The 25468-nt window shown below is 39.0% G+C and overlaps 1 protein-coding gene across 1 annotated transcript in view; it reads left to right on the forward strand.

Moving 5' to 3' along the window:
- The first annotated feature begins 1424 nt into the window (after positions 1-1424).
- LOC114667987 (protein FAM169B-like) overlaps positions 1425-25468 on the forward strand; it is a 45050-nt gene continuing 21006 nt past the window's right edge. The window contains exons 1-6 of the mRNA XM_028823560.2: positions 1425-1557; positions 7836-7972; positions 8076-8166; positions 10525-10610; positions 11197-11371; positions 25208-25390. Of these exons, the coding sequence (XP_028679393.1) occupies positions 1530-1557; positions 7836-7972; positions 8076-8166; positions 10525-10610; positions 11197-11371; positions 25208-25390 (700 nt within the window). The 5' untranslated portion in view covers positions 1425-1529. The remainder of the gene's footprint in view (positions 1558-7835; positions 7973-8075; positions 8167-10524; positions 10611-11196; positions 11372-25207; positions 25391-25468) is intronic.

Raw genomic sequence — 25468 nt, forward strand, 5'->3', positions numbered from 1 at the left:
GGTGCATCAGCCAGAATAGGTAAACTGCTAAGAGGAGATATAGGAGAACATGAAGTCCATTTCACTGCTTACTGCACAGACTGGAAATAGCTATGTGAAACACTCATAAACATCATCAACTGGTTAAAAAGGTGTATAATGTTCTGCAGCTGGTCTGGAAAACCCATCGCTTCAGCCCCAAAAGTAAGCAAGAGCTGAGAGCAACTGCTGTTGAGTTAGGCTGCACAGTAAACAATCATTCAGCACACTCTGTGTTGTCTGCTTCATGTTTATTGCAAATGTTCAGCTTTCCTTTGTTCAGATTGAAAAATGGGACAAGAACAGTATACAGCTGAACATCATCATCATACAGAACACTTTGCTGTCACCTCAAAAATACTAATATTAAAGGGAGAGCAAGGAATATTGTATAGCAAATGGAGGGTGTGATGTTTTTAGGGTTCCACCACTTCCTCGAGGATAAATATTATCTGTTTTTGGTGATTTGATTCCGGCAAATTTATTCTATGCAGTACTTCTCAATTTCCAAATCACTCAGTACCTCCTTAGTAGTCCCTATTGCTGGGCCACCATCCCCTTCCTCACAAGTGAAAACATAAAAACTCGTTTACAGCATCTGCTATTTCACTCTATATTTTAATTCTCCTTTACTGATCCTGATACAATTCACTTCTCCTTAATTATTCTTTTATTAATAATATACCGAATCTCTTTGGGTCATCTTTTACTTTATAGACAATAATCCTATCTAGAGTATATGCCTTTTATGTTATTCTTCACAATGATGTCTCTCATATAGTTCGCAGGGGAATTTATGCCTTACACAACTGTTCTTTTTCCTTTGTAGCTTTTTGTTATCTTCTTATGTATCCAGTGCACAGCTTTTTTTATTCCTTACTTCTTCATATTTCGGCTGCTCCCGTTAGGGGTTGCCACAGCGGATCCGCATATTGATTTGGCAAAATTTTACACCGGATGCCCTTCCTGACGTAACCCTCCTCCCCATTTATCCAGGCTTGGGACCGGCACGAAGAAACACACTTGTGCTAATTTCAAATTTTGTGTTGAACCTGCCCTGTATTATAAATGTATGTAAAACGTTTTAAAATCTGCTCAACTGTCTCCACATTTTAAACTTTGTCCCAGTTTATCCCTTTTAGACTTTGCCGCATTATTTGCCCTGTCAAAGTTAAGCTGCAATTATTTACTGCATACTGTGCAAATAATAAGCAGACTGAAAATAAACCTGACACTTTTATTAGACCTTCTTTCTAAATATATCGCCTGCAGGGTTCTTGCATTGGCGTCTCGCTTAGGGAGCGGCCCTACTTAAGTGACCTGATAAACCGAACGGATCCCCGCCACCTCCCCAAACGGAAACAGAATCCTCGCCTTGCCGTTTTGATGATTTCTCTGTTCCGTCGTTACACTCACTTCCTGTCCACTGACCACCTTCACCTGTCAGCGACCCACAGCGGAGTAAGAGTACGCGCCACACTTCGAACAAGACAGCTGGCAAAACGGCGAACATGTCTGAAGCGAAGCAAGTAGTACAAGGTGAAGACACCGAACGGGGCGCGACCCCTCTTTTCTAATCATTCCCGTCAGTGTTATATGGGTCTATACACCTGGGACGACCTTTAAAGAGGATGGCTTATCGTTCGTACGTGGCTTTTTGGAGTTGTTTTTCTTTTGCACTGTGAATTCAATACCCCATAGCTCAGTGGGGGCGTTACGGACACCAGGTCTTTTTGGTAATTGGCCGCTTTCATGTACAAGTAACCAATCAGCCTCAAGAGCTGCTCAGATTCCAAATGCCACTTTTATTTTTTCCGTCTGGAAAACAGACGTGACGGTAAAGTGTTCCGGATACACGAATGGTAACGTGTTGGGAAAGCAGTTGGCCATTTTTACGCTTTTCACATTTTATTTTTATATACGCAATTTTTGTCGTTTTCCACGTTTATAAAAAAGCTTAGTGTTCTGACAGTGATGATATCGTTCTGCTCCTGAAATGGAATTTTGTTATATCAAATGTTTCTGTCATTCTTTCTTCATAAAATGTAGTTGCCTAATTTACTCCAATACAGGGTCGATTTGACTTGATTAATAGTTTAATTGGAGTCGTATATATTTTGGAAATTGGATTAAATGATTGCCTGTCTAATGATATGTTTAATCCATTATACAGTATATCCATCCATCCATCCATTGTCCAACCCGCTGAATCCGAACACAGGGTCACGGGGGTCTGCTGGAGCCAATCCCAGCCAACACAGGGCACAAGGCAGGAACCAAACCCGTGCAGGGTGCCAACCCACCGCAGGACATTATACAGTATATGGTTTTGTGAAAGCCAATGCGTAGGAGTAACAGAGGCAGAGATTGTTAGATAAAGTCTTTAAAACGTAATACTCTGTGTAACTGAAATATATTATGTGCACTTTAATGAAACTCTGAAGCTGAAATTATAAAAATAAAAAAAGAAACTTTTTCAAAGTACACTTTCACCATCAATAAACAAGACACCTGTTCATTACAGAAGCAAATAAATATACTGTTACTTCCTTTAATTTTTGAACAATTTAGTTTGGATAAACAGTTCACATTTCAATAAAGACAAATGTTATTGTATGAATCTATTTTTTTTTAATATACATCACCTTTGTGCACTTTCTATACAAAGATGGACCTGAAAACATGCATATTTGCTTACTTAACTTCCACCTTTATCCAAAGCGTCTTACAACATTTGAGATACAGTACAAATGGTTTCGTTTCTTTTGGTTTTACGGCTGGACCACAGGCAGGTGAAGTGACTTGCTCATGGTCACACCGTGTTTGTAGCAGAACCTACAATCTCAGGGCTTGAAGTCCAAATGCTTTAACCACTACACCGCAGTTTCTGCCTAGTACACCACCATTTTTACACATCAAGCTCACTTGAATGCATGTGCATTGGAGTATTTGGCAAATAATTAAACCTTGTAGTAATAAACCATAGGGCTCCTTTACTCATTCTTGTATAGTATTTTTTCTAATTATGTGCGATATAGCTTTAATTCGACATTAATTGACATCCTATTGAAAAAGAAAACAGAAGAAATAACTTTATTGTCAATATACCTATAAACAGAGATGTTTGGTGTGACATCTCTCATAAAAGGTGCACAATATCAAAGGAAAATAAATCAGACTTACGTATATACAAATGAAAGAGCAGTAAATTATAACTACAATGAAATAGTCAATAAATAGATTCAGTATTTGGGTGCTGAATTGTGTCTGTGTGTATATTAACAGTCTAGGGTGGGGTTTAGATCAGTTCTCAGAAGCTGAATAGGTGGATGATGGAGGCCACAACTCTGGGGGTAAAAAAAGCTATTTTTCATACTGCTTCTGTGGGATTTGATTATCCAATAACACCTACCAGAAGGTAGCGGATCAAACAGGGAATACCTGAGGTTTGTTCTGTCTGTTGATGCTACTAGTCCTCTTCCTCAGTCAGCCAACATAGACACTGTCCAGATATGAGAGGCCCGTCCCAATGATGCACTGAGCCACTGAGCCAGGGGAGGTCTATTGGTCTGTACTAAAGTAGTTCATAACTAATATTTTTGAACGCTAATGGATGGGAGTAGGAATTTACTCTGCCTGAGGTTAATATGAACTCCTGAAACTGACTGAGAATTGAATTTCCACTCATATTGCAACTAATATGAGTTACTGTATGTACTGTACAGGTTAAGCACATTAGCATAATGCTTTGTCTGATCTGAAACTGAGACTAGCACTCATAATAACAGAAGGGGGGTGGGACTTCTATTGCAGGGTGTAGAATGGCGAAAAACTGTCCAGAACACAGAAGGCAAAAGTTTACGGGACAATAAACTTTAAATGATGTTAAAATGGTTGTGCCTAAGGAATTAACTTAAGAATTGAAAATATTAAATATGATTATACTATAGTGGGTCTGAAACTTGAAAGTAAACCTCATGAGAACAACTGAGGACTGATTTTCAGTTGCTGACTGATTTTCTTAGTCGGCCTAAAATTCAGCTTCATTATTTCATATGCAGTTTGAGTGGGGTTGTAAATCTTGCGATTCTTGACAGTATCTTATGATTCGGTTGTTGGACGTAGGGTGTGCAGTCTTGTAAGCCGATTTCCTGTTGTTGCCATCACATTTCCTGAAATTCATTGTGCAGCAACTGTAGTGAGTATGATGAATACCATGATTAAAAATGATAATTAGATCAACAGGTTGTTCAGATAACATATTGAATTTGACTTTGAAGAGAACTGTTATAACAGAACTAAGAAGTGATTGGCATTGTATTTCAGTACGTTGAAGTATAGTAGCTGGACGTTGTACATTGGGTATTGCTACTTATTTTCACTTTTTTTGTTTGAAAAAGCTAACTATCATGTAGCAACACACATACAACTAAATGGCCATTGACAAAAGTATCTTGGGAAACGTTTACTGAAGATCCTGAAATAAACACACACAATGGTAAATTAAATAACACCCCCAATTCTGTTTGTAAAATACACAGGCCACATTGTCAATGCCTTCTTAACCATCTCTCTGCTGTCCAATTATACCTTTTTCTTTTTTTTTTGTTTTTTGTAATTTCAGAGCACAAGTTCAGCAAGAGTCAGCAATATAGCCAAGTCTGTGACCATATAGTTTTTTTATTTGGATGGGTAAACGTTTACAGTGATCCCTCGCTATATCGCGCTTCGCCTTTCGCGGCTTCACTCTATCGCGGATTTTATATGTAAGCATATTTAAATATATATCGCGGATTTTTTGCTGGTTCGCGGATTTCTGCGGACAATGGGTCTTTTAATTTCTGGTACATTCTTCCTTAGTTGGTTTACCCAGTTGATTTCATACAAGGGACGCTATTGGCAGATGGCTGAGAAGAAACCCAACTTACTTTTCTCTCTCTCTCTCTTGCGCTGACTTTCTCTGATCCTGACGTAGGGGGATTGAGCAGGGGGGCTGTTCGCACACCTAGACGATACGGACGCTCGTCTAAAAATGCTGAAAGATTATCTTCATGTTGCTCCCTTCTGTGCAGCTGCTTCGTGAAGCGACATGCTGCACGGTGCTTCGCATACTTAAAAGCTCGAAGGGCACGTATTGATTTTTGCTTGTTTGTTTTTCTCTGTCTCTGTCTCTCTCTCTCTTTGTCTGCTCCTGACGGAGGGGGTGTGAGCTGCCGCCTTCAACAGCTTTGTGCCGCAGTGCTTCGCATACTTAAAAGCCAAACAGCCCTATTGATTTGTTTGCTTTCCTCTCTCTTTCTGACATTCTGTGCTCCTGACGCGCACTCCTTTGAAGAGGAAGATATGTTTGCATTCTTTTAATTGTGAGACGGAACTGTCATCTCTGTCTTGTCATGGAGCACAGTTTAAGCTTTTGAAAAAGAGACAAATGTTTGTTTGCAGTGTTTGAATAACGTTCCTGTCTCTCTACAACCTCCTGTGTTTCTGCGCAAATCTGTGACCCAAGCATGACAATATAAAAATAACCATATAAACATATTGTTTCTACTTCGCGGATTTTCTTATTTCGCGGGTGGCTGTGGAATGCAACCCCCGCGATGGAGGAGGGATTACTGTATTACAAAATATCAATGAGTAAAGCTGTCTGTTGGCACCCTATAAACATATAGTCTAAACAGCCACGTCGTGGCACAGGGCAGGAGTAACCATTAAGCAGAATAAGCACGTGCTTAGGGCTTTAAGGGTAGTGGGGTGGGGGGACACCAAAGAAATTTTCCATTTCCGGATTTACCTTGGACCATATGGTGCAAAACTACAAATGGTGCAGTTGAACCAGATTTCACAAAAAGGGGCTTAAAAATTATATACATTTATATACAATTGTAAAAATAATAATTAAATAGTAATAATAGAGTTTAATGGTGTATATTAATCTTTTGAATACAACAAAATCAGAATCTGATAACTGCCACCTGGTCCATGGAGGCTCACATGATCATTCTTGTCTTAGTCGTGTTGGTCGTCCTGTTCAGTCATCCACTGAGAGTGAGTGAAGCTCACATACAGTATATGGGGGCACCAAAATCTTTTAAGTGCTTAGGGCCTCTAAAGGTCTTAATCTGGCCCAGGCATGGTATGTCATTTGGACCAAACATGCTCGAATGGTTTGAGCACATACTGTATATGACTGGTGTCTCGTGCAGTAACCATGATTTCTAAAAATCGCATGGTCAATGTCTGGCCTTAATGAAGGCTATGACTGAAAATCGCTGGAAAAGTTGTGTAATATGACATGGCCTTAAGATGAAACGTGATAGAAATCAATACAGTTATTGCTTTTTAATTATTTTATCAACATGAATACAGGGACACGAATAGCGACGGTTAAGGGTGAGTTCTGCACAAATGTTAGAAACCTTTTCTGTACATAGAGAACTATGGAAAAAGCTGCCAAGTGTTGTGGTAGATGGTAGTATTTTGGGGACCTTCAGATGTTCACTTGATATTTTGTACAAGTTATTTAAATAGGGGTTGATGGGATACTGTTATGTTGGGCTGAATGTCCTGTTTTTGTCAAAAATCATCATAAGGTTTTGCAGCAGTGTTTTGTTTTTTGTCTATGGTCAGAGCCTTTTTTTTTACTGTATACTTCATTTTCTTCTGTCATGCAATAATTTAATTTTTTGTCTCTTGAGGCTTTGAATGTTTTTTGGAACTAAATAAATGAAGTTTACTGGCATCCTGCCTTGTTATGCTTAGTGCTGCTGGGATAGATTATCCCTCACCCCCATTTTCACCAACATGATGACGGTACTGAAAGAAATATTCTGGAATAACAAAAATAATTTATAAATTCTGTATAATGATTGGGAAAAAATACTAGATAGTGAAGTACCCTTCTCAAATCAGGGGGTTCTGTAGTAAGCCAGTTATAGGTATATGACATCTCAGACATGGATTTTTTTGAGGGAGAACGTATTAAAACTAGAAGTTACAATTCTTTGGCCGTTAAGCCACAATGTATAAATCCAGGGTTAAGGACTAGGTCAGGGAATGGAGAGGATTTCATAAGTGAATGTTGCTTAAAAGGAGCTCTAACATGTGACACTTTATGGCATTTTAAGGCATGTTTGAGCAACCCCTAACTGCATGCATTTAATCAGATATCCTTAATATGGTTTTACTTTGAAAGAATCCTTTTTTAGTGGAGGAAGGTTAGCACGCCTAGATACTGTCGAATATTTTGTCCATAGGTGAGAGGGAAACTTTAGAAGAATTTGTTGCATGTGCATTGTCATCTAGATAGAGTGGTGAAGCACAGCTTGGTCAGTTTGTTTAGGGGTGCTGATTCTCCATCATGGCATGTCATTACATAGCCGTGTTCCTATGTGCACAAGTCACTTTATCTACATTGTGACAGTACCCTTAGAAATACTTGTGTATTTACCCAGTGATTTTACAGTTGTATTTGGTGTTTACTAGTTTAAAACTTGAGGATTCTGTCAAGTCCTTTCAATTTGTTTACTTAGCTAGCTGATCCAAGGTGCTTGCCCAGTCATCTCTTAAATCACAGCAGGGTGTTCAGTTGAATAAAATGAGTGGTTCTTTTTATAAAAACTGTTTATAAACCCAGAGTGGGGTTTTCCCTTTGACAAATATTTAATTTAAAGGAACAGATTGTAAACGTGCAACTCCTTGGCAAGCAACACTCCTTAAATATCATTTTCTAATGTCTGTGTTTTTACAGCAATGCTAGAACATGTGATTCTGTCCACACTTTAGTTTAAAACAATATGGCTCTTTCTTTTTTCTTATAGGACATGACACTCTGGTTGATATATTGGACTCTCTTGGCTATGAAGATATTTCAGAGAGTGCTGAAGAGTATGTCAGTAGGCTGAATTCTGACCCACCTGATCAGAGTGAATGGTTTTCCTTACCTAATGGGGATAAGGTTGGCATTCCACTTCTTTTTAAGTTTGTGATTCTGATGGTATCAGTATAGGTTCCACAAAGCAATATTTCAGGCTGCTTTTTTGTATAATACAACCTAATAGGTGCAAATTACAAAGGACAGTGTCTCATTTCTTTCACTGTTTGGAGAGGATACCCCCATTTATCGGCTCCTGGTGCTGCAGAAATCTCAAGGTAAAGGTACACTGCATGCTTGCTCCCATTTTAACCTGAATGACTATTGTAGTTGAAATTGACTAAAGTATATAGGTATACTTATCCATTTATTCATTTTCAACCACTTATTCCAATTTATGGTCATAACAGCTGTAAACATCCCAGATTGTATAGGATAAAAGATGGGAACCACCCTGGATAGGGTGTCAGTCCAACGCAGGGCACACTGGAGATAGCACATGGCTATTTGTAGTGACATTAAGGCAACAACGTTCAAGACTTTAAACTGTAAATATTAAGGCTAGTATTATTTCGGAGGATCAATGGTGCAATTTCACAGGCCTGAGTTTGATTCCCAGCCAAGTCAGTGTCAAGTATTAGTTTGCCTGTTCTCTGATTGTCTATGTACGTCTTCTCAGGGTACTCTGTTTTTCTCCTGAATTTCAGAGATGCATATTTTAGCTAAATTGGCTTGGAATAGTACTGTGGATGTGTGCATGAGTGCACAAATTTATTCCTTGTCTTTTTTCCAATGTTGCCTGGATAGCCTTCAGCTTTTCACAGCCCTGTAACTGAATAATCCAGTTCACAAGGAGGACTGATAGTTTCTATACTATATCCATGCACATTCATGACTCATTTTATCCAGTTTTATGGACACAGGAACCTGGAGCCTATCCCAGTAGCATCGAGTGCGACATAGTAACCAATCCTGGGCTTGGTGCCAGTCCTTCACAGGACATGCCAGCTTAGTTTTTCACTCACACTTGCTCACAATGGGCCATTTCAGAGATACCAATCCACATAATCTGGATGTATTTGAGATGTTGGAGGAAATCCAGAGTACTCACAGAAATACCTATAGAGATACAGAGAAAAAATACAAATTTCACGATGTCAGTGAATGGGGCCATGACTTGAGCCTGTTGTCCTCAAGTTATGAGGCAGAATTGCTAACCACTGTACCACCATACTTCCATCCATTAAAAAAATCTCTATTTGTGCTACTGTGGCACAAAGACAAATAGAAACTTAATTAATCTCAAATGAACTTGTAGAGGCAGAAAAGGTACAATTATAAATATAAAAAACAATTATAATAGTCTCAGGTATGCTAACAAGGTACAAATACATATGAAACATGAGTTATCTGTAAGTAGATGAACTAAGTGTAAAGTTATTAAAATTAAAGATACTTAAAAGTTATAGTGTTACAGTACAGCACTGACACAGTATATCACACGTGTGTTAGATCATCTCACTACCATTCAACAGGGAACAATACCACCTCGGTCATGGGGTGACTAATTATAGAGCCAATAGCTGAGAGTGGAAACAGCCTCATGTAAAACTTCTTGGAGCACCACAGTTGTCTCAGTCTGTTACTGAATGAGTGTTTAGCCAAAGCCTCATACAGGTAGTGAGTGTCATTGTCTAGGATAGTCAGCTAATTTCCGAATGACCGTCTATTCTACCACTTCCCCAAGTGAGTCCAGCCTGACTCCCAAGATTGAACCAGCTTTTTCAATTAGTTTATTTAGACTGTTGGCATCACCTGCACTAATGCCATTTCCCATCACACTACAGCATAGAAATATACGCTGGCCACCACAGACTGATAGAAAACATGTGAGAGTGGCCTGCATACACCAAATGACCTCGGCCTCCTCAGCAAATGCAGGCGACTCTGACTCTTCTTGTGTACAGATGGCCTCTGTGTTGGTACTCCATTCATTCCTGTCTTTTAGATGCATCCCAAGGAGTCTGTATGTCCTCACCACCTCCACCTTATCACCACCAGTGGGAACTGGAGGCAGAGTGGGCTTGACCCTCCCAAAGTCTATGATTATCTCCTTTGTCTTATTGATGTTGAGGTGCAGGTGGTTCAGTTTGCTCAAATCAACAAAGTCCTTCACTAGTTTCCTGTATTTAGTCTCCTGCCTTCTGCTGATACACCCTACTATGGTTGTGTCATGAGACAATTTGTGTAGATGACAAGATTCGGTATTGCATCTAAAGTGTGAGGTGTTCAGCGTAAACTTTGGAACTCCTCTGTTACTCATGATTATGTCCGATACACAGTTCTCAAGCCACACAAACTGTGGTCTTAAAGTTAAGTAGTTCATTATCATGGAGAGAATCAACATTCATTGTCCGGAGCTTCTAAGTCTGCTAAATCCATGGAGCTTTCCCAATATGTAATTTTTTAAAAATATCTTTTTACTTTTACTGGTAATTTTTTTAAATATCTGGAATACTTTTGGATTTGAACATTTTATTTTTGTCCATACCTTAAGTCAAAGTAATAAAAGTGATTTAATTATAATTGTGCAGTTTTGTTTGAAATATCCAGATATGTTCTCCTTCCCAATATAGTGATCGCACTGTATGTGCACAAGAGGTGGTGGTCTGTGGATGAAGCCTTAAAAACAAACAACCCTACCAGGCAGGGACTGATACAGGTGGGCAAGCACATTTTTCATTTTGTGCAGGGACTTTATCACTTAAAATGAAATAAAGAGCATAGTCTGTGAAATACCTGGGTTTTAGCAGGGATGCATCAATATATAAACAACATTTAAATGGTTTATTTGCAGAGTATATAATTTAATATTGGGCGGCACGGTGGCGCAGTGGGTAGCACTGCTGCCTCGCAGTTGGGAGACCTGGGGACCCGGGTTCGCTTCCCGGGTCCTCCCTGCGTGGAGTTTGCATGTTCTCCCCGTGTCTGCGTGGGTTTCCTCCGGGCGCTCCGGTTTCCTCCCACAGTCCAAAGACATGCCGGTTAGGTGGATTGGCGATTCTAAATTGGCCCTAGTGTGTGCTTGGTGTGTGGGTGTGTTTGTGTGTGTCCTGCGGTGGGTTGGCACCCTGCCCAGGATTGTTTCCTGCCTTGTGCCCTGTGTTGGCTGGGATTGGCTCCAGCAGACCCCTGTGACCCTGTGTTTGGATTCAGCGGGTTGGAAAATGGATGGATGGATGGATAATTTAATATTTGTTAGGGACCCAGTCAGTAAGAGGTGTGCTCACTCTGTGTTTAATCTATAGGTACAACGTGCCGGACAAAGAGTAGTCTTGTTCATCTTGAATATGATTATTTTTGGGTCTGTGGAGAGAGCGCCTTACCAGCACATCTGCTTCAGTCCTCATCCTGCAAATGAGTATGGCAAGATTTCTTGGCAGGATGGTGAAGCTGTTGGATTTTACACCTTCAAACGAAAAGGTAATGTAGCGGAAGCCTTGTCTGAAATGTTTTCAAGTGGTATAAATGGCAAGTAAAACAAAATAAGCAATAATATACCAAGTGTTGCCTGATTGACTTTGGCTCCTGATGACCAAATAATTAGATAAAGGAATTTCAGTAAAATGATTGATAGTTAACTTTATGTAAAGTTAGATACAGTATACAGTGGTGTGAAAAACTATTTGCCCCCTTCCTGATTTCTTATTCTTTTGCATGTTTGTCACACAAAATGTTTCTGATCATCAAACACATTTAACCATTAGTCAAATATAACACAAGTAAACACAAAATGCAGTTTGTAAATGGTGGTTTTTATTATTTAGGGAGAAAAAAAAATCCAAACCTACATAGCCCTGTGTGAAAAAGTAATTGCCCCCTGAACCTAATAACTGGTTGGGCCACCCTTAGCAGCAATAACTGCAATCAAGCGTTTGCGATAACTTGCAATGAGTCTTTTACAGCGCTCTGGAGGAATTTTGGCCCACTCATCTTTGCAAAATTGTTGTAATTCAGCTTTATTTGAGGGTTTTCTAGCATGAACCGCCTTTTTAAGGTCATGCCATAGCATCTCAATTGGATTCAGGTCAGGACTTTGACTAGGCCACTCCAAAGTCTTCATTTTGTTTTTCTTCAGCCATTCAGAGATGGATTTGCTGGTGTGTTTTGGGTCATTGTCCTGTTGCAGCACCCAAGATCGCTTCAGCTTGAGTTGACGAACAGATGGCCAGACATTCTCCTTCAAGATTTTTTGGTAGACAGTAGAATTCATGGTTCCATCTATCACAGCAAGCCTTCCAGGTCCTGAAGCAGCAAAACAACCCCAGACCATCACACTACCACCACCATATTTTACTGTTGGTATGATGTTCTTTTTCTGAAATGCTGTGTTCCTTTTACGCCAGATGTAACGGGACATTTGCCTTCCAAAAAGTTCAACTTTTGACTCATCAGTCCACAAGGTATTTTCCCAAAAGTCTTGGCAATCATTGAGATGTTTCTTAGCAAAATTGAGACGAGCCCTAATGTTCTTTTTGCTTAACAGTGGTTTGCGTCTTGGAAATCTGCCATGCAGGCCGTTTTTGCCCAGTCTCTTTCTTATGGTGGAGTCGTGAACACTGACCTTAATTGAGGCAAGTGAGGCCTGCAGTTCTTTAGACGTTGTCCTGGGGTCTTTTGTGACCTCTCGGATGAGTCGTCTCTGCGCTCTTGGGGTAATTTTGGTCGGCCGGCCACTCCTGGGAAGGTTCACCACTGTTCCATGTTTTTGCCATTTGTGGATAATGGCTCTCACTGTGGTTCGCTGGAGTCCCAAAGCTTTAGAAATGGCTTTATAACCTTTACCAGACTGATAGATCTCAATTACTTCTGTTCTCGTTTGTTCCTGAATTTCTTTGGATCTTGGCATGATGTCTAGCTTTTGAGGTGCTTTTGGTCTACTTCTCTGTGTCAGGCAGCTCCTATTTAAGTGATTTCTTGATTGAAACAGGTGTGGCAGTAATCAGGCCTGGGGGTGGCTACGGAAATTGAACTCAGGTGTGATACACCACAGTTAGGTTATTTTTTAACAAGGGGGCAATTACTTTTTCACACAGGGCCATGTAGGTTTGGATTTTTTTTCTCCCTAAATAATAAAAACCATCATTTAAAAACTGCATTTTGTGTTTACTTGTGTTATATTTGACTAATGGTTAAATGTGTTTGATGATCAGAAACATTTTGTGTGACAAACATGCAAAAGAATAAGAAATCAGGAAGGGGGCAAATAGTTTTTCACACCACTGTATATGGAAAGGTAAGTAAAAAAACAATTGGGAAACAGATGGAAGAAGAATAACTACAAGACTGCCTTTGGGATTGTCTTTATTAATAGATTCAATACACCTTTTGGACCACTGTATCAAGACGGTGTATGTGTACTTATGAATATGTTACATTTTTGGTCCTTTGTGCTCTGCACTGTTGGCTACTGATAGCAAGAGGCAATGACTATAGGAAGTGACATTGTACCAACCAAAAAACTACGTTGCCATGTAACGCAAACATTGCAAGCTCAGCCACCTCAGGACTTTAATGGGATTTGCTTGTTCATACATCAGGGTGTCAGTTGTAGGGCTGCATCAGCATGCATTTACAAAGGAAAAAATGTTAAAGGCTATTTCCATGCTGAAAATGAAAAGGTTAAAGACACAATATTTCAGCTCTGTAGCTTTCATTAGGTGTGCAACTGTAAAGGAAAGAGCAGATAACGTATATAAGATGGAACAGTCAGGGCAGATGAAAGTAGAAATGGTGAGAGTAGGTGAGAAAAAGCTGCTATGCGAGGAGATGAAAAGAGAGATTAAAAAGTAATTTGGTCCTGAAGACCCTCGACCTCATTTATAAATCTTTATGTGGACTTGAGCATGCAAATATGCACACACCAGAAAAACAGGACAATGGGTATGGCAAATAAAAAAAAAAAAATTAGATTTATTAAACCTGCCATACTCACATTTTTATGCAATTTACCATTTATAAATCACAAATCACCTTGTAAATATGCATACGTGAATGCGCCTTCATTACCTTATTAAAACATCCATTTATGCAGCCTGCTAGTCATCCTCCAGTCATGATGCTGCAGAACTTCACTGGTGGCTAGAGCAGTCTCACTCCTGGTGCATTGAGACCCTGCCACCTGCATTCAAGAGTATCTGACTTTGCTCTGTAACTGAGAGCGCAAGATCGTATGCAACATTGTAACGCCTTTCCTCTATTATCTGGGGGTCCAGGTAAGGCGTAAGGTGCCTGCATCTGAGCGGATAGCCACTATCACTTGGCATGCGTAATGATGTGATAATTTTTCATATGGTTGTACTTAGTGCTGGGCGGTATACCGGTTCATACCGAAAACCGTTTTTTATTTTTGTTATGATATGGATTTTTCTTATACCGCAACACCGGTTTAAATTGCCTAAACGACATTCGGAACGTGGCGCAGCTGGAAACTGTTCAAGTGGGGACCTTTTTCACTGCTACACCGCTAAACACAGAGGTGTTGCACGGGGGCTCTTTTTCACTTCTACACCGCTAAATAGGTGTGGTAGTGTAGGTACTGCGCGGTGAAAATGGACAGAGAACATTCCGAAACTGAAGCTGTAGCTGACGATAAAGTTGATCATGATGACACAGAAGAACTTTTGCCAAAAAAAAAAAAAAAGGAGTCACGTCCGTTGTCTGGAGATACTTTGGTTTTAAAAAGGTCAGATGTGGACGATTATGTTCAAATGTGTGAATACTGTTTCTATACTACTGGATAATACTGCAAGCCAAGTTGTACTTGTTTTATTTGTTTTCAATACAGTGTAATGTACCTGGGTACTGTGTAATAGTGTGACGACATGTTGACTTTAATCTCGACGCTTATGACAAGAATAAAGTCGACATGTTGACTTTATTCTCAACATTTCTACTTTATTCTCGCCATTTATGTCAATATTAAAGTCGACATGTTGACTTTATTCTCGTACTTTGTCATTAAAGTAGAACATCGTAAACTAAACTTCATCGTAAAATGAATATTTAATTTACTAGATTTTCTCAAACCCCGTCATAAGTTGTATAGCACATTAAATGCTTTGTGTTAAGTGTTCCCCGAGCTTCTTAAACTGACTTCCTCTTGCACTAAGAGGAGGCTCCGGCAGCAATCGCCGCACAGAATACATTCACTTCATGATATTCCTGCTCTCTGAACATTTAGAATGCTAAGATAAATACTTGATATAATTTTCATGGTGAAATGCATCAAAGCATGCATTAATCATGTGGGCGTATGGCGGCGTGGAGGTTGCACTGCTGCCTTGCAGAAAGGGTGTCTCGGGTGTACCCTGCCTTGCATTTGCATGTTTTTCTGGTGGGTTTATTTCAGTTTCCTTTCAAAGTCACGTAGAATGTGGGGTTTTGTTATGCTATATTGACCCTGCTAGTGTATGTTTTGCTCGTATTCACCCAGTGCTGGCGACTCGTTCAGGGATGGGCGCCACCCTGAATGGATGGTATAATTAAACATGTATAACGAAGATATTTTTAAAGTTCTGAACACTCCGTGGGCTAAGTTTATAACTAGTTTTAATTTCACAAAGACGTTTATCGTGTGGTGATTGGTTATGTGGAGAAAGAAAAATGAAAGATAGGAATTGGGGTTTTGGTACGTCAGATAGACAGCACGCGTGGAATAAAGAAAGCCCGCTCAGAAGAACATGCATTGAATTCTGTGTTCGTGTCTCCGACCACCAGATCACAAACCCAACATTTACACAATATTTAAGTTAAACCTGTGCGATACCCATTCATACATCCAGTTTTTTGGAGCCTCGTCACACCTGCCATAAAGTTCTCTACACTGAACATACACCTGGGGACCCCTTACTGCGAGGGAGCAGCACTACCGCCTCACTACTGTGCATGTGTAATACCTGCTTTAATGCATTTCATCATGAAAATGATATCAAGTATTTATCTTAGCATTCTAAACTTTCAGAAAGCAGGAATATCATGAAGTGAATGGATTCTGTGCGGTGATCGCTGTGTCCTCTTAGTGCGGGAGAAGTCAGTTTAAGAAGCGTAGTGATTAACAACTGGGTCGGGGAACACTTAACACAAAGCATTTAATGTGCTACATTAATTTATGACGGGGTTTGAGAAAATCTAGTAAATTAAACAATGATTTTAGGATGAAGTTTAGTTTACGACATTCTACTTTAATTATAAAGTAAACTATGAGAAAAAAGTGGAAATGTCGAATTTAATCTCAACATAATTGGCGAGAATAAAGTGGAAATGTCGACTTTATTCTCGACATATAGTTTGATTTTTTCTTCCCCGTGACCGTATCTTTGTCTTCACCGTGGTCCTAATACGATTCTGTAGCGCTATACCACAAATAGCATTATAAATGCAAGTTTTAGTTTTATTATTTATGCATATAGCTTAGCTTGAAGCAAGGTCCATATTAATGCAGTTTGCCTAAATGATGGTTCAGTTGGTAAAGATGTCATCACCAAGATTGCACTTTTTATTTTATTTTATTTTAATTTGGTGAATACTGTGTAATGCACCTGGGCTTGAAGCCTTGAAGTAATAGTGCAACTATCAGTAATAATACTATTATTTATTTTATTGTTATTATTTATTAGTTTAAATATTATGCAGTTTAATGATGGTAAAGTTGTTTAAAAAGTCACTTTAACGTGTCGGTGGACAGAGATGGTTAACATTAACAGAAAGTGTAGTTGTTTTACAAAAAATATTTACTATTTATTACTTTTCTAAGACATGTTCAGTGCAATACAACTTTTGACAAGCACTTCTGGATATTTTACTAAGTCTAAATGCCTCCTTGGATGGTTGAAAATATGTTGTCAAAATTATAGTTTAAGTTTTTGCAAAATTTGTTCAATAAAAAGGTTCTATATTTTGACTGCATCTGTCATGCAATGTGATTCCTTCTCTTCACTAGTGTCACCCCCTTGAAAACTATCACTTTATGGGGCCATGCAAACCTGTATTAATACTTGTGTGCACATTAAAATGTTTTTTTGTACAATGCACTTGACAGTGGAATAGGTAATTCTTAGCCAGTAACTGCAGTGGAAAATGTGGTTAACATCCATTCACGCATGGGAAAAAAATACCGTTGAATACCGTGAAACTGGGATAATTTAGAAAAATACCGTGATATAGAATTTTGGTCATACCGCCCACCCCTAGTTGTACTATTCATTGTAACAACAAAGGGTTCAGCCAGTTAACTTACCAACAAGTTATTTACCACATACAGTACTGTTCTGTCTGCCACAACTGCTTTACCTCAAAATAAATGAATCACCGGTTGACTCCAGCCACTGAGACACAAGGTTTGCCAGGTACATCATGGCATCACAGATAACTTGTGCATTAATCGAATATAACTACTTAAGGTTAACAAAAGCAGCTTTATTCGTGCCCTTATTGCAATATGAGTGTAGTCAACTGCTCTGATTACGTTAGAAGGACCAGACACTACTGCAAATTGCATTTTTATGTTGGCAAAATGTTTTATATATGTACATCTACACCATATAAAAACTGGATATAGTGTCGATAAATGGCTTACAAAACAGCAGGCAAGATGGAGTGAAGCTTGGCTAAGATAATGTTGACCTGTTGACCAGTTTTCTGAGAAGTGACAACAGGTAGTTAAAATAAATAGATGAAAAGCTAAAAAAGTACTTCAGTGCAAATACGTAGCATTGGTCCTCTTGATAGGGAACTGAAATACTGTCTCTGCATCATATTCATAATTTTTCAAATGTAAAATGTTTGTTACTTCAACATATATTATAATAACTAGTCAGTGGTATGAATTGTTATGCACACGAGTCATCATTTATCAGGTTTGTCTGTGTTTCCCTGTTTGATTAAGGGTGTCCTTATTTCTCAGTTTCTCCAAATTGTTCCAGAAGCATGGGTCAAAGTTGCTGTAAATACAGTTAGGTCCATAAATATTTGGACAGAGACAACTTTTTTCTAATTTTGGTTCTGTACATTATCACAATGAATTTTAAATGAAACAACTCAGATGCAGTTGAAGTGCAGACTTTCAGCTTTAATTCAGTGGGGTGAACAAAACGATTGCATAAAAATGTGAGGCAACTAAAGCATTTTGTAACACCTTTCAGGGGCTCAAAAGTAATTGGACAAATTAAATAACTGGAAATAAAATGTTAATTTCTAATACTTGGTTGAAAAGCCATTGCTGGCAATGACAGCCTGAAGTCTTGAACTCATGGACATCACCAGATGCTGGGTTTCCTCCTTTTTAAGGCCTGCTCTGCCAGGCCTTTACTGCAGCGGCTTTCAGTTGCTGTTTGTTTGTGGGCCTTTCTGTCTGAAGTTTAGTCTTCAACAAGTGAAATGCCTGCTCAATTGGGTTAAGATCAGGTGACTGACTTGGCCATTCAAGAATTTTCCACTTCTTTGCTTTAATAAACTCCTGGGTTGCTTTGGCTGTATGTTTTGGGTCATTGTTCATCTGTATCGTGATACGCCGCCCAATCAATTTGACTGCATTTAGCTGGATTTGAGCAGACAGTATGTCTCTGAACACCTCAGAATTAATTCGGCTGCTTCTGTCCTGTGTCACATCATCAATAAACACTAGTGTCCCAGTGCCACTGGCAGCCATGCATGCCCAAGCCATCACACTGCCTCCACCATGTTTTGCAGATGATGTGGTATGCTTTGGATAGTGAGCTGTTCCACGCCTTCTCCATATTTTTTTCTTGCCATCATTCTGGTAGAGGTTGATCTTGGTTTCATCTGTCCAAAGAATGTTTTTCCAGAACTGTGCTGGCTTTTTTAGATGTTCTTTAGCAAAGTCCAATCTAGCCTTTCTATTCTTGAGGCTTATGAGTGGCTTGCACCTTGCAGTGCACCCTCTGTATTTACTTTCATGCAGTCTTCTCTTTATGGTAGACTTGGATATCGATACGCCTACCCCCTGGAGAGTGTTGTTCACTTGGTTGGCTATTGTGAAGGGGTTTCTCTTCACCATGGAAATGATTCTGCGATCATCCACCACTGTTGTCTTCCGTGGATGTCCAGGTCTTTTTGCGTTGCTGAGTCCACCAGTGCTTGCATTCTTTCTCAGGATGTACCAAACTGTAGATTTTGCTACTCGTAATATTGTGCAATTTCTCGGATAGGTTTTTTCTGTTTTTGCAGCTTAAGGATGGCTTCTTTCACCTGCATGGAGAGCTCCTTTGACCACATGTTGTCTGTTCACAGCAAAATCTTCCACATGCAAGCACCACACCTCAACTCAACTCCAGGCCTTTTATCTGCTTAATTGATAATGACATAACGACGGACTTGCCCACACCTGCCCATGAAATAGCCTTTGAGTCAATTGTCCAATTACTTTTGAGCCCCTGAAATGAAGGGATTGTGTTAAAAAACTGCTTTAGTTGCCTCACATTTTTATGCAGTCGTTTTGTTCACCCCACTGAATTAAAGCTGAAAGTCTGCACTTCAACTGCATCTGAATTGTTTCATTTAAAATTCATTGTGGTAATGTACAGAACCAAAATTAGAAAAAAGTGGTCTCTGTCCAAATATTTCTGGACCTAACCTGATGGGGCAACATGCATATACAGTTTTCTTTTATAATTCTGGACTTTTGCATGTAAAGTTGCATACACACATTTTGAACATCTGTTCACATGTGTGCAAACTTTATAAATGAAGTCCCTGGAGAAATATGTGATCCCAGTGGGAAAATATGTTTAGCTTCTTTTGTTTTTGAAGCCCTGTGAAAGAACACAAACAGAGAGATTAATGTGGCTATGACCATGGGATGTTAAGTGGTCTACAATAGACTTAGATCATTTGTTTTTAATAGCTCAAACATACTACCTGAAACAGTCTGCTAGCCTTCTCCCTGTTTCATTCATGTAGATGGCTGGACACTTTGTACAAGAAAGGCAGTAAAAAAGATTATTTTTTTAGACAGGCAAGATTCCTATTGTTTAATATTGAATTTATTGGAGGGCAATCATATTGTTGGTGACATATTTGCAAGTGACAAAGAAATTCTTCATTCTGAGTGCTTCATTGTAAAAGTCAACCTCATGACCCAAGAGGCAGCGGAGTCTTAAGAAACTGTGAAAAAAGCAGAGTGCTTTTACTATTCCAGGGATTGAAGGAACGGTACAGAATATAACTTTGTCAGTAGGCTTGTAATAGACAGATATTTTAAGTCCTGGAAAGGTGATAGAAAGAACGATATCTACAATTGGTAGACTTGTGGTGGAAATATTGACTGTAAACCTGAGAAATTGATGAAAACTTGTAAAATCATTAATGAATTCCCGTAGCTGGCTTCTGGAACAAGAAGCAGCACCAACACAATCATCAATACTGAATATCTTTTGTACAGGTCCAGTACAAGGTCTAGGTAGGAGGAAATGAAATGCTCTTCTAACCAGCGAACAAAGATGTTGGAATAGATAGGCCCCATTCTAGCATCCATTGCAACTTCTGTGATCTGATGAAAAATGTTGCTATCAAAAGAGAAAGAACGGAGGGGTAAGAACCAGTTCTGCTAGTCTGATGAGGGTGTTTGTGAGAGAATCCAGGACTGGACATCTGTTGAGAGTCCTGGACCTTCATTGTAAGGAACGACTGTGTACTGAGATGTGACATCCATGGTAATGATAAAGCACTCATGACTAAAATTCAAACAGCGGTCTCATAAGACTGTTGAGGAAATCTAAAAGATGAGCAATGAGGCAGTTTGAGAGGAAATCTAAAAGATGAGCAATGAGGCAGTTGCATGCAGAAACATTAGAGTGTCAAGGATAGTCCAGTTTGTGGATTTTGAGGAGAAGGTAAAACTGAGATATCTGTGAGTTTTCAGTAATGAGGCGGTTAGCATGGGGAGTCAATTTCTTTCTGCTGATGTGAAAAGAAATGGTAGAGCTTACCTCCTGCTGGTAATCATCTGCTTTTGCTTTAAAGCTTTTGAAATATAAAGGTCTTTCTGCCTGACTACCACTTTTGATGACAATATAATGTCAATGGTGGAGAGTGTGTGGCACATGAAATTCACCTTTGGTAAGGTTGGAGAAGTGTTTATTGTGGCAAAAAAGTCTACTAGAAATTTCTTCATATACTTATTTTTGAAATAATCAACAGATGCAAAATGTGTAGTCTGCGGGGTTCAAAAACTTCTTGGAATTAATGAAGTTGATGATGGACAGGATTACTTTCACAGTACCAATTTTGTCCTGCAAAGTGTGATGTGAAACAAATCCAGAGACAAACATGGTTAAGGGCGTTGTGAACTTGGGGATGGTCTACAGTTTTTGGCACTGGAATGAAAGATAGACATAGACATAAATGTGATCTGTTCATCTTCTGGACTGAGAGCATTAATATGTGAAGACAGCCCAAGATAACTTGTGGATTAAGGCAAATGCTTAACATTTAAGACTTCTTGTTTAATGAATGTTGGCATTTTCTGCATTGTTTTCTATTAGAATTTGACATACCGAGGAATGTGGTCATGTTCTTTTTTGGGCAGTGTCCTTGAATCACAAAACTATACTTATTGGACAGTGTGGTTCAGTGGTTAAGTGCTAGACTGGAAATGGATTAATCATAATTTCTGTCTCACCACGTGACCCAAACCAATTATAAGGAAACATTAAAACAATTGTCCTATAGTTCTTACCTTCTTACCAGTAATGGACTGGCACTTTGTTTAGGGTTGCTTCCTACCTTGCATTCGATGCTGCTTGAATTGACTATGGCTTCTCACAATCCTGAATCGGAAGAAATTGGTGAAAGAAAATGGATGTAGTGTAGTTCTGCATTTGTGAACAACTAAAAGTTGAAGTTCACTGTGTATAGGCACTCTATTATTGGTTATTTACTTGTTTATAAATAACATTATGAATAAGAAAATGAAAAATGACAGAGCCAAATACAGTGATATGAAGACTTATTCTTAAGTATTGTTTATTTTTTAAGAAACATGGATAAAATCTGGTTTTCACTTGATAAATAGTGTGAGCTTGCTTCATGTCACTTCCATTTTCGTAAATGGAAGCATTTTTCACAAGAAGTGATTTTGTCTGTGTAAGTTTTTCTTTAGACATAACAGCATTCATGTTAACCAGAAAGTTTCAGTTTTGACTTATCTGCCCATTGAACATTGTTTCACACTTAAGGACCATCCTGGACTGGACATTTTGGCCAATGTGATGCTAACACTTCTGTTTTAACATTGAGCAGTGGTGTTGGCTTCAATTCTTTTTTAACATGGATGTTTTTGTTCGTCAACTCCTTCCGAACACAAGTCATGAGCACTGAACTTTAATCAAAGCAAGAGCGGCATGCAGATCCTTTTGTTTTAGGGCTCTTTTTTAACTCTGTTGAAAACATTATGCTTTCATTTCTTGGACAGATTTTGGCTGGATGGCTAGTCCTGGGAAGATTAATCATTGTCACAAACCTTCTCCATTTGGACAGTATAGCTGTCTGACTGTGGTTCAGTGAGCCTCAGAGCCCTGGAAATGGTTTTGGAACATTTCTCAGACAAACTTTCTTCCATATGTTTTCAGATTCTTTTTTTGATCATTGCGTGATATGCCTAAAGAACCTGAAAACGTCACTCTGAAAGTAAGAGCCAAAGTTTGTCAAGGCAGGCCAAAATCAAGCTTGAATGTTTACCAAACTATGCAAACAGCTGATCCTAATAACCATTTTATTTAGGTGGAATTCACTAACTGGGAGCAGGCTGGTAAGTTCTTTTTTTTTCACAGCAAGAATTACATTCTTTTTTTTCCTCTATCACCATTCTTTATTTACTTCTAAATCTAAAAAACTGATGCAAAATAAAACTGTACAATCCAGAAAAAAATGCTTTTTCATGGTGCTATAAACTGTCTAATCTTGCAAAAATAGAGAAAAAAATTGTGCTACACAACAGGAGTGAACCTTGGACGAGGCACCAGTCCATCCAAGGGCACACTTACAGTATACACATGCTCTTGTACCCATACCAGCTCAGGCTAGTTAACTTAACACACATATCTTAATGGTTTGGGAGGATAATGAGTTTTTAGATCACTAACAACTCCTTTTTTTTTTTTTTTATCTGCAGCTGATTTGTCTTTGCTTCTTCTTTGTACTACATCAGTGTTTGTAGATTTGTTTTATTGTTGCCTTTCTTGGACAGAATTCATTTGGAAAAAAGGTTTTGCTTTCCAGGTAACTTTTTTCCAACACAAATCATGGATAATAATATTAATAAAATTAAAAAAAATCATTTTCTGTATACTGTGCCCCATAACTGCAGAAATCTAATGCATACTGTAGATGGCTTTTTTCTTGTTTGGCCAGCCATACTACATGGACTTCAGAACGATTAATCCACCTGAAGCTAAGCATGTTCGGGCCCGGCCAATAATTGGATGTGAGACCATGTAGGAAAAGCTTGGGTTGCTGCTGGAAGAAGTGATGCTGAGGTCAGCAGGGAGCACATACCCTGTGGCCTGAATGTGGTTCGCAATGCTCTGTGCAGGAATGGGGACACTGTTATAAACATGGCACCGTCCTTATTATGAGATGTAAAACCGAGGTCCTGACTCTCTGTAGTCATAAAAGATCCCTGGGCATCCTTTGTAAACAGTAGGGTATATCCCGATGACCTGGCCTAGTCATTCTGGCCCCCTAATCATTCCCTGTCTCGAAATGACTAACTAACTCTCACACCTAAAAGTTAATGTGTGGTGAGCATACTGGAACATAAATGGCTGTTGTGTCATCATCCAGGTGGATAATGCTGCACATAAGTGGTGGTTGATGTGGCTCCCCATTCACTATGTAAAGTGCTTCGAGTCCTGTAAAAAAAAGTGCTATATAAATGTAAAGAATTATTATTAAGAATTTATTGTATGTTTTTTATAACATATAACCACAGAAGAAGTGATAAATACATGGATGTGAAAAGTAACATAAACAGCAACTCTCTGTTCCACTGGGCCTAACAAAACATTGCGTTTGTCCCTCTGGCAGTATGGCAGGATGCCTAACACAGTTGCCCACTATTTAAAAATAAACTTTCTCATACTGTTACTCCTACAAGTAAAACCCTTGTACTGCTTACCCCAAGTTCAGTGATATGCTTTTGAGCCCTGAAAAATGTATAATTCCTGGGCTATTCCTGAAACACGTATGGGGTCAGAAGTGTGTGTTGTGCCCCAGGCTTTTTTGCAATCCTGAGCTGCAGCTCCTGAATAAAGGGTTAAGTAGCCTCTACAACATAATATAGGGCAGAAGGCCATTTATAATCTACCAGTAACTGCGTACTGCACGATAACGTGCAGTGAATACACTTGACTTATAATTTTCATACTCTTTCTCTGTACATTTAGCATTTGTTTGCTCAGAGGTTGATGCGCTTGCTGCTTCCTAAGCAGCTCTTCTTTTCTCCACTCTAGCGGCCCGCTTCTTCTCTTCTTCCGTCGGCATCTTTTCACGTTAAAACTGATTCACTTAAGATGGCACTTAAGTCTTCAATCTGCCTCAAGAATGATTTAAGATATGAAGAGGTAGGGGAAGTGACGTCGAAGGAGGTAGGGAATGAGAACGGTGCCTGTACACATGCGCCGCACGGACGCACTGCTGTGCGCTGCCGAGAGTTTATTCTACAATAAAATAAAATAAAAATAAAAAGAGTAGTAAAAGCCGAAAGCAGGTAGTGGATGTCACGTAGTATATGTGTACCAAATTTCAGGTCAATAGTGCAAATGGTTTGTGAGCCACAGGTTATTTAAAATCCTGGACAGACAAACGAACAGCCACGGTAGTGTATTATATAAGAAGATGTGTGTGTTAACAAGATGTATGTGAAATAAAATACATATTTTATAACACAGTCTTTACAAGTAAAACAGATTTTCCAAATTTCAAAGTGAAGTAATTCAGGGATAATCTTCAGCTTCTGAAAATAAATTATTTTTGAAGAGAAACTTTCACTCTAAATGCCAGAGCTACCATCTGGAAGGAAGAATATGTTCATTTCAATCAGTAATTCTTAGTGTATAATTTTCAAAGAACAGGATGAACATTACTGAAACACCAGCTAAGACTCTGCATTGTGAACAGTTGTCTGACAAATGCAGTATTCATATCAAGACAATGAATTTCTAGAATATAATCAATGCTGTCACCCAGTTGTGTGAAGTTGATTAAGTGACTGATTAGACAAGAAAGTTTTTTTTCTTCTAGGCAGTCTGACTGACAGCTGTGTAAGTCGCTGTTATCAGCTCCCCGTTCTTGACACCTTGTTTGTCCGAAAGAACTGGAGGAGAAAAGGACTGGCCTTGGAGATGCTGGCAGACTTCTGCGGAACTTTCGGCAAGTATGAAGTCTTGGGAATCAGCTCTCCAATCTCTGAAGGCATGTACCAAGGTAAAGCACTAATTGATTGTTATTGGGGATTCTTCTTTCAAATAATGAAATGTTATTTCATAGCCAATACAAACATGT

The sequence above is a fragment of the Erpetoichthys calabaricus genome, chromosome 17, assembly GCF_900747795.2.
Source record: "Erpetoichthys calabaricus chromosome 17, fErpCal1.3, whole genome shotgun sequence".
Lineage (NCBI taxonomy): Eukaryota > Metazoa > Chordata > Cladistia > Polypteriformes > Polypteridae > Erpetoichthys > Erpetoichthys calabaricus.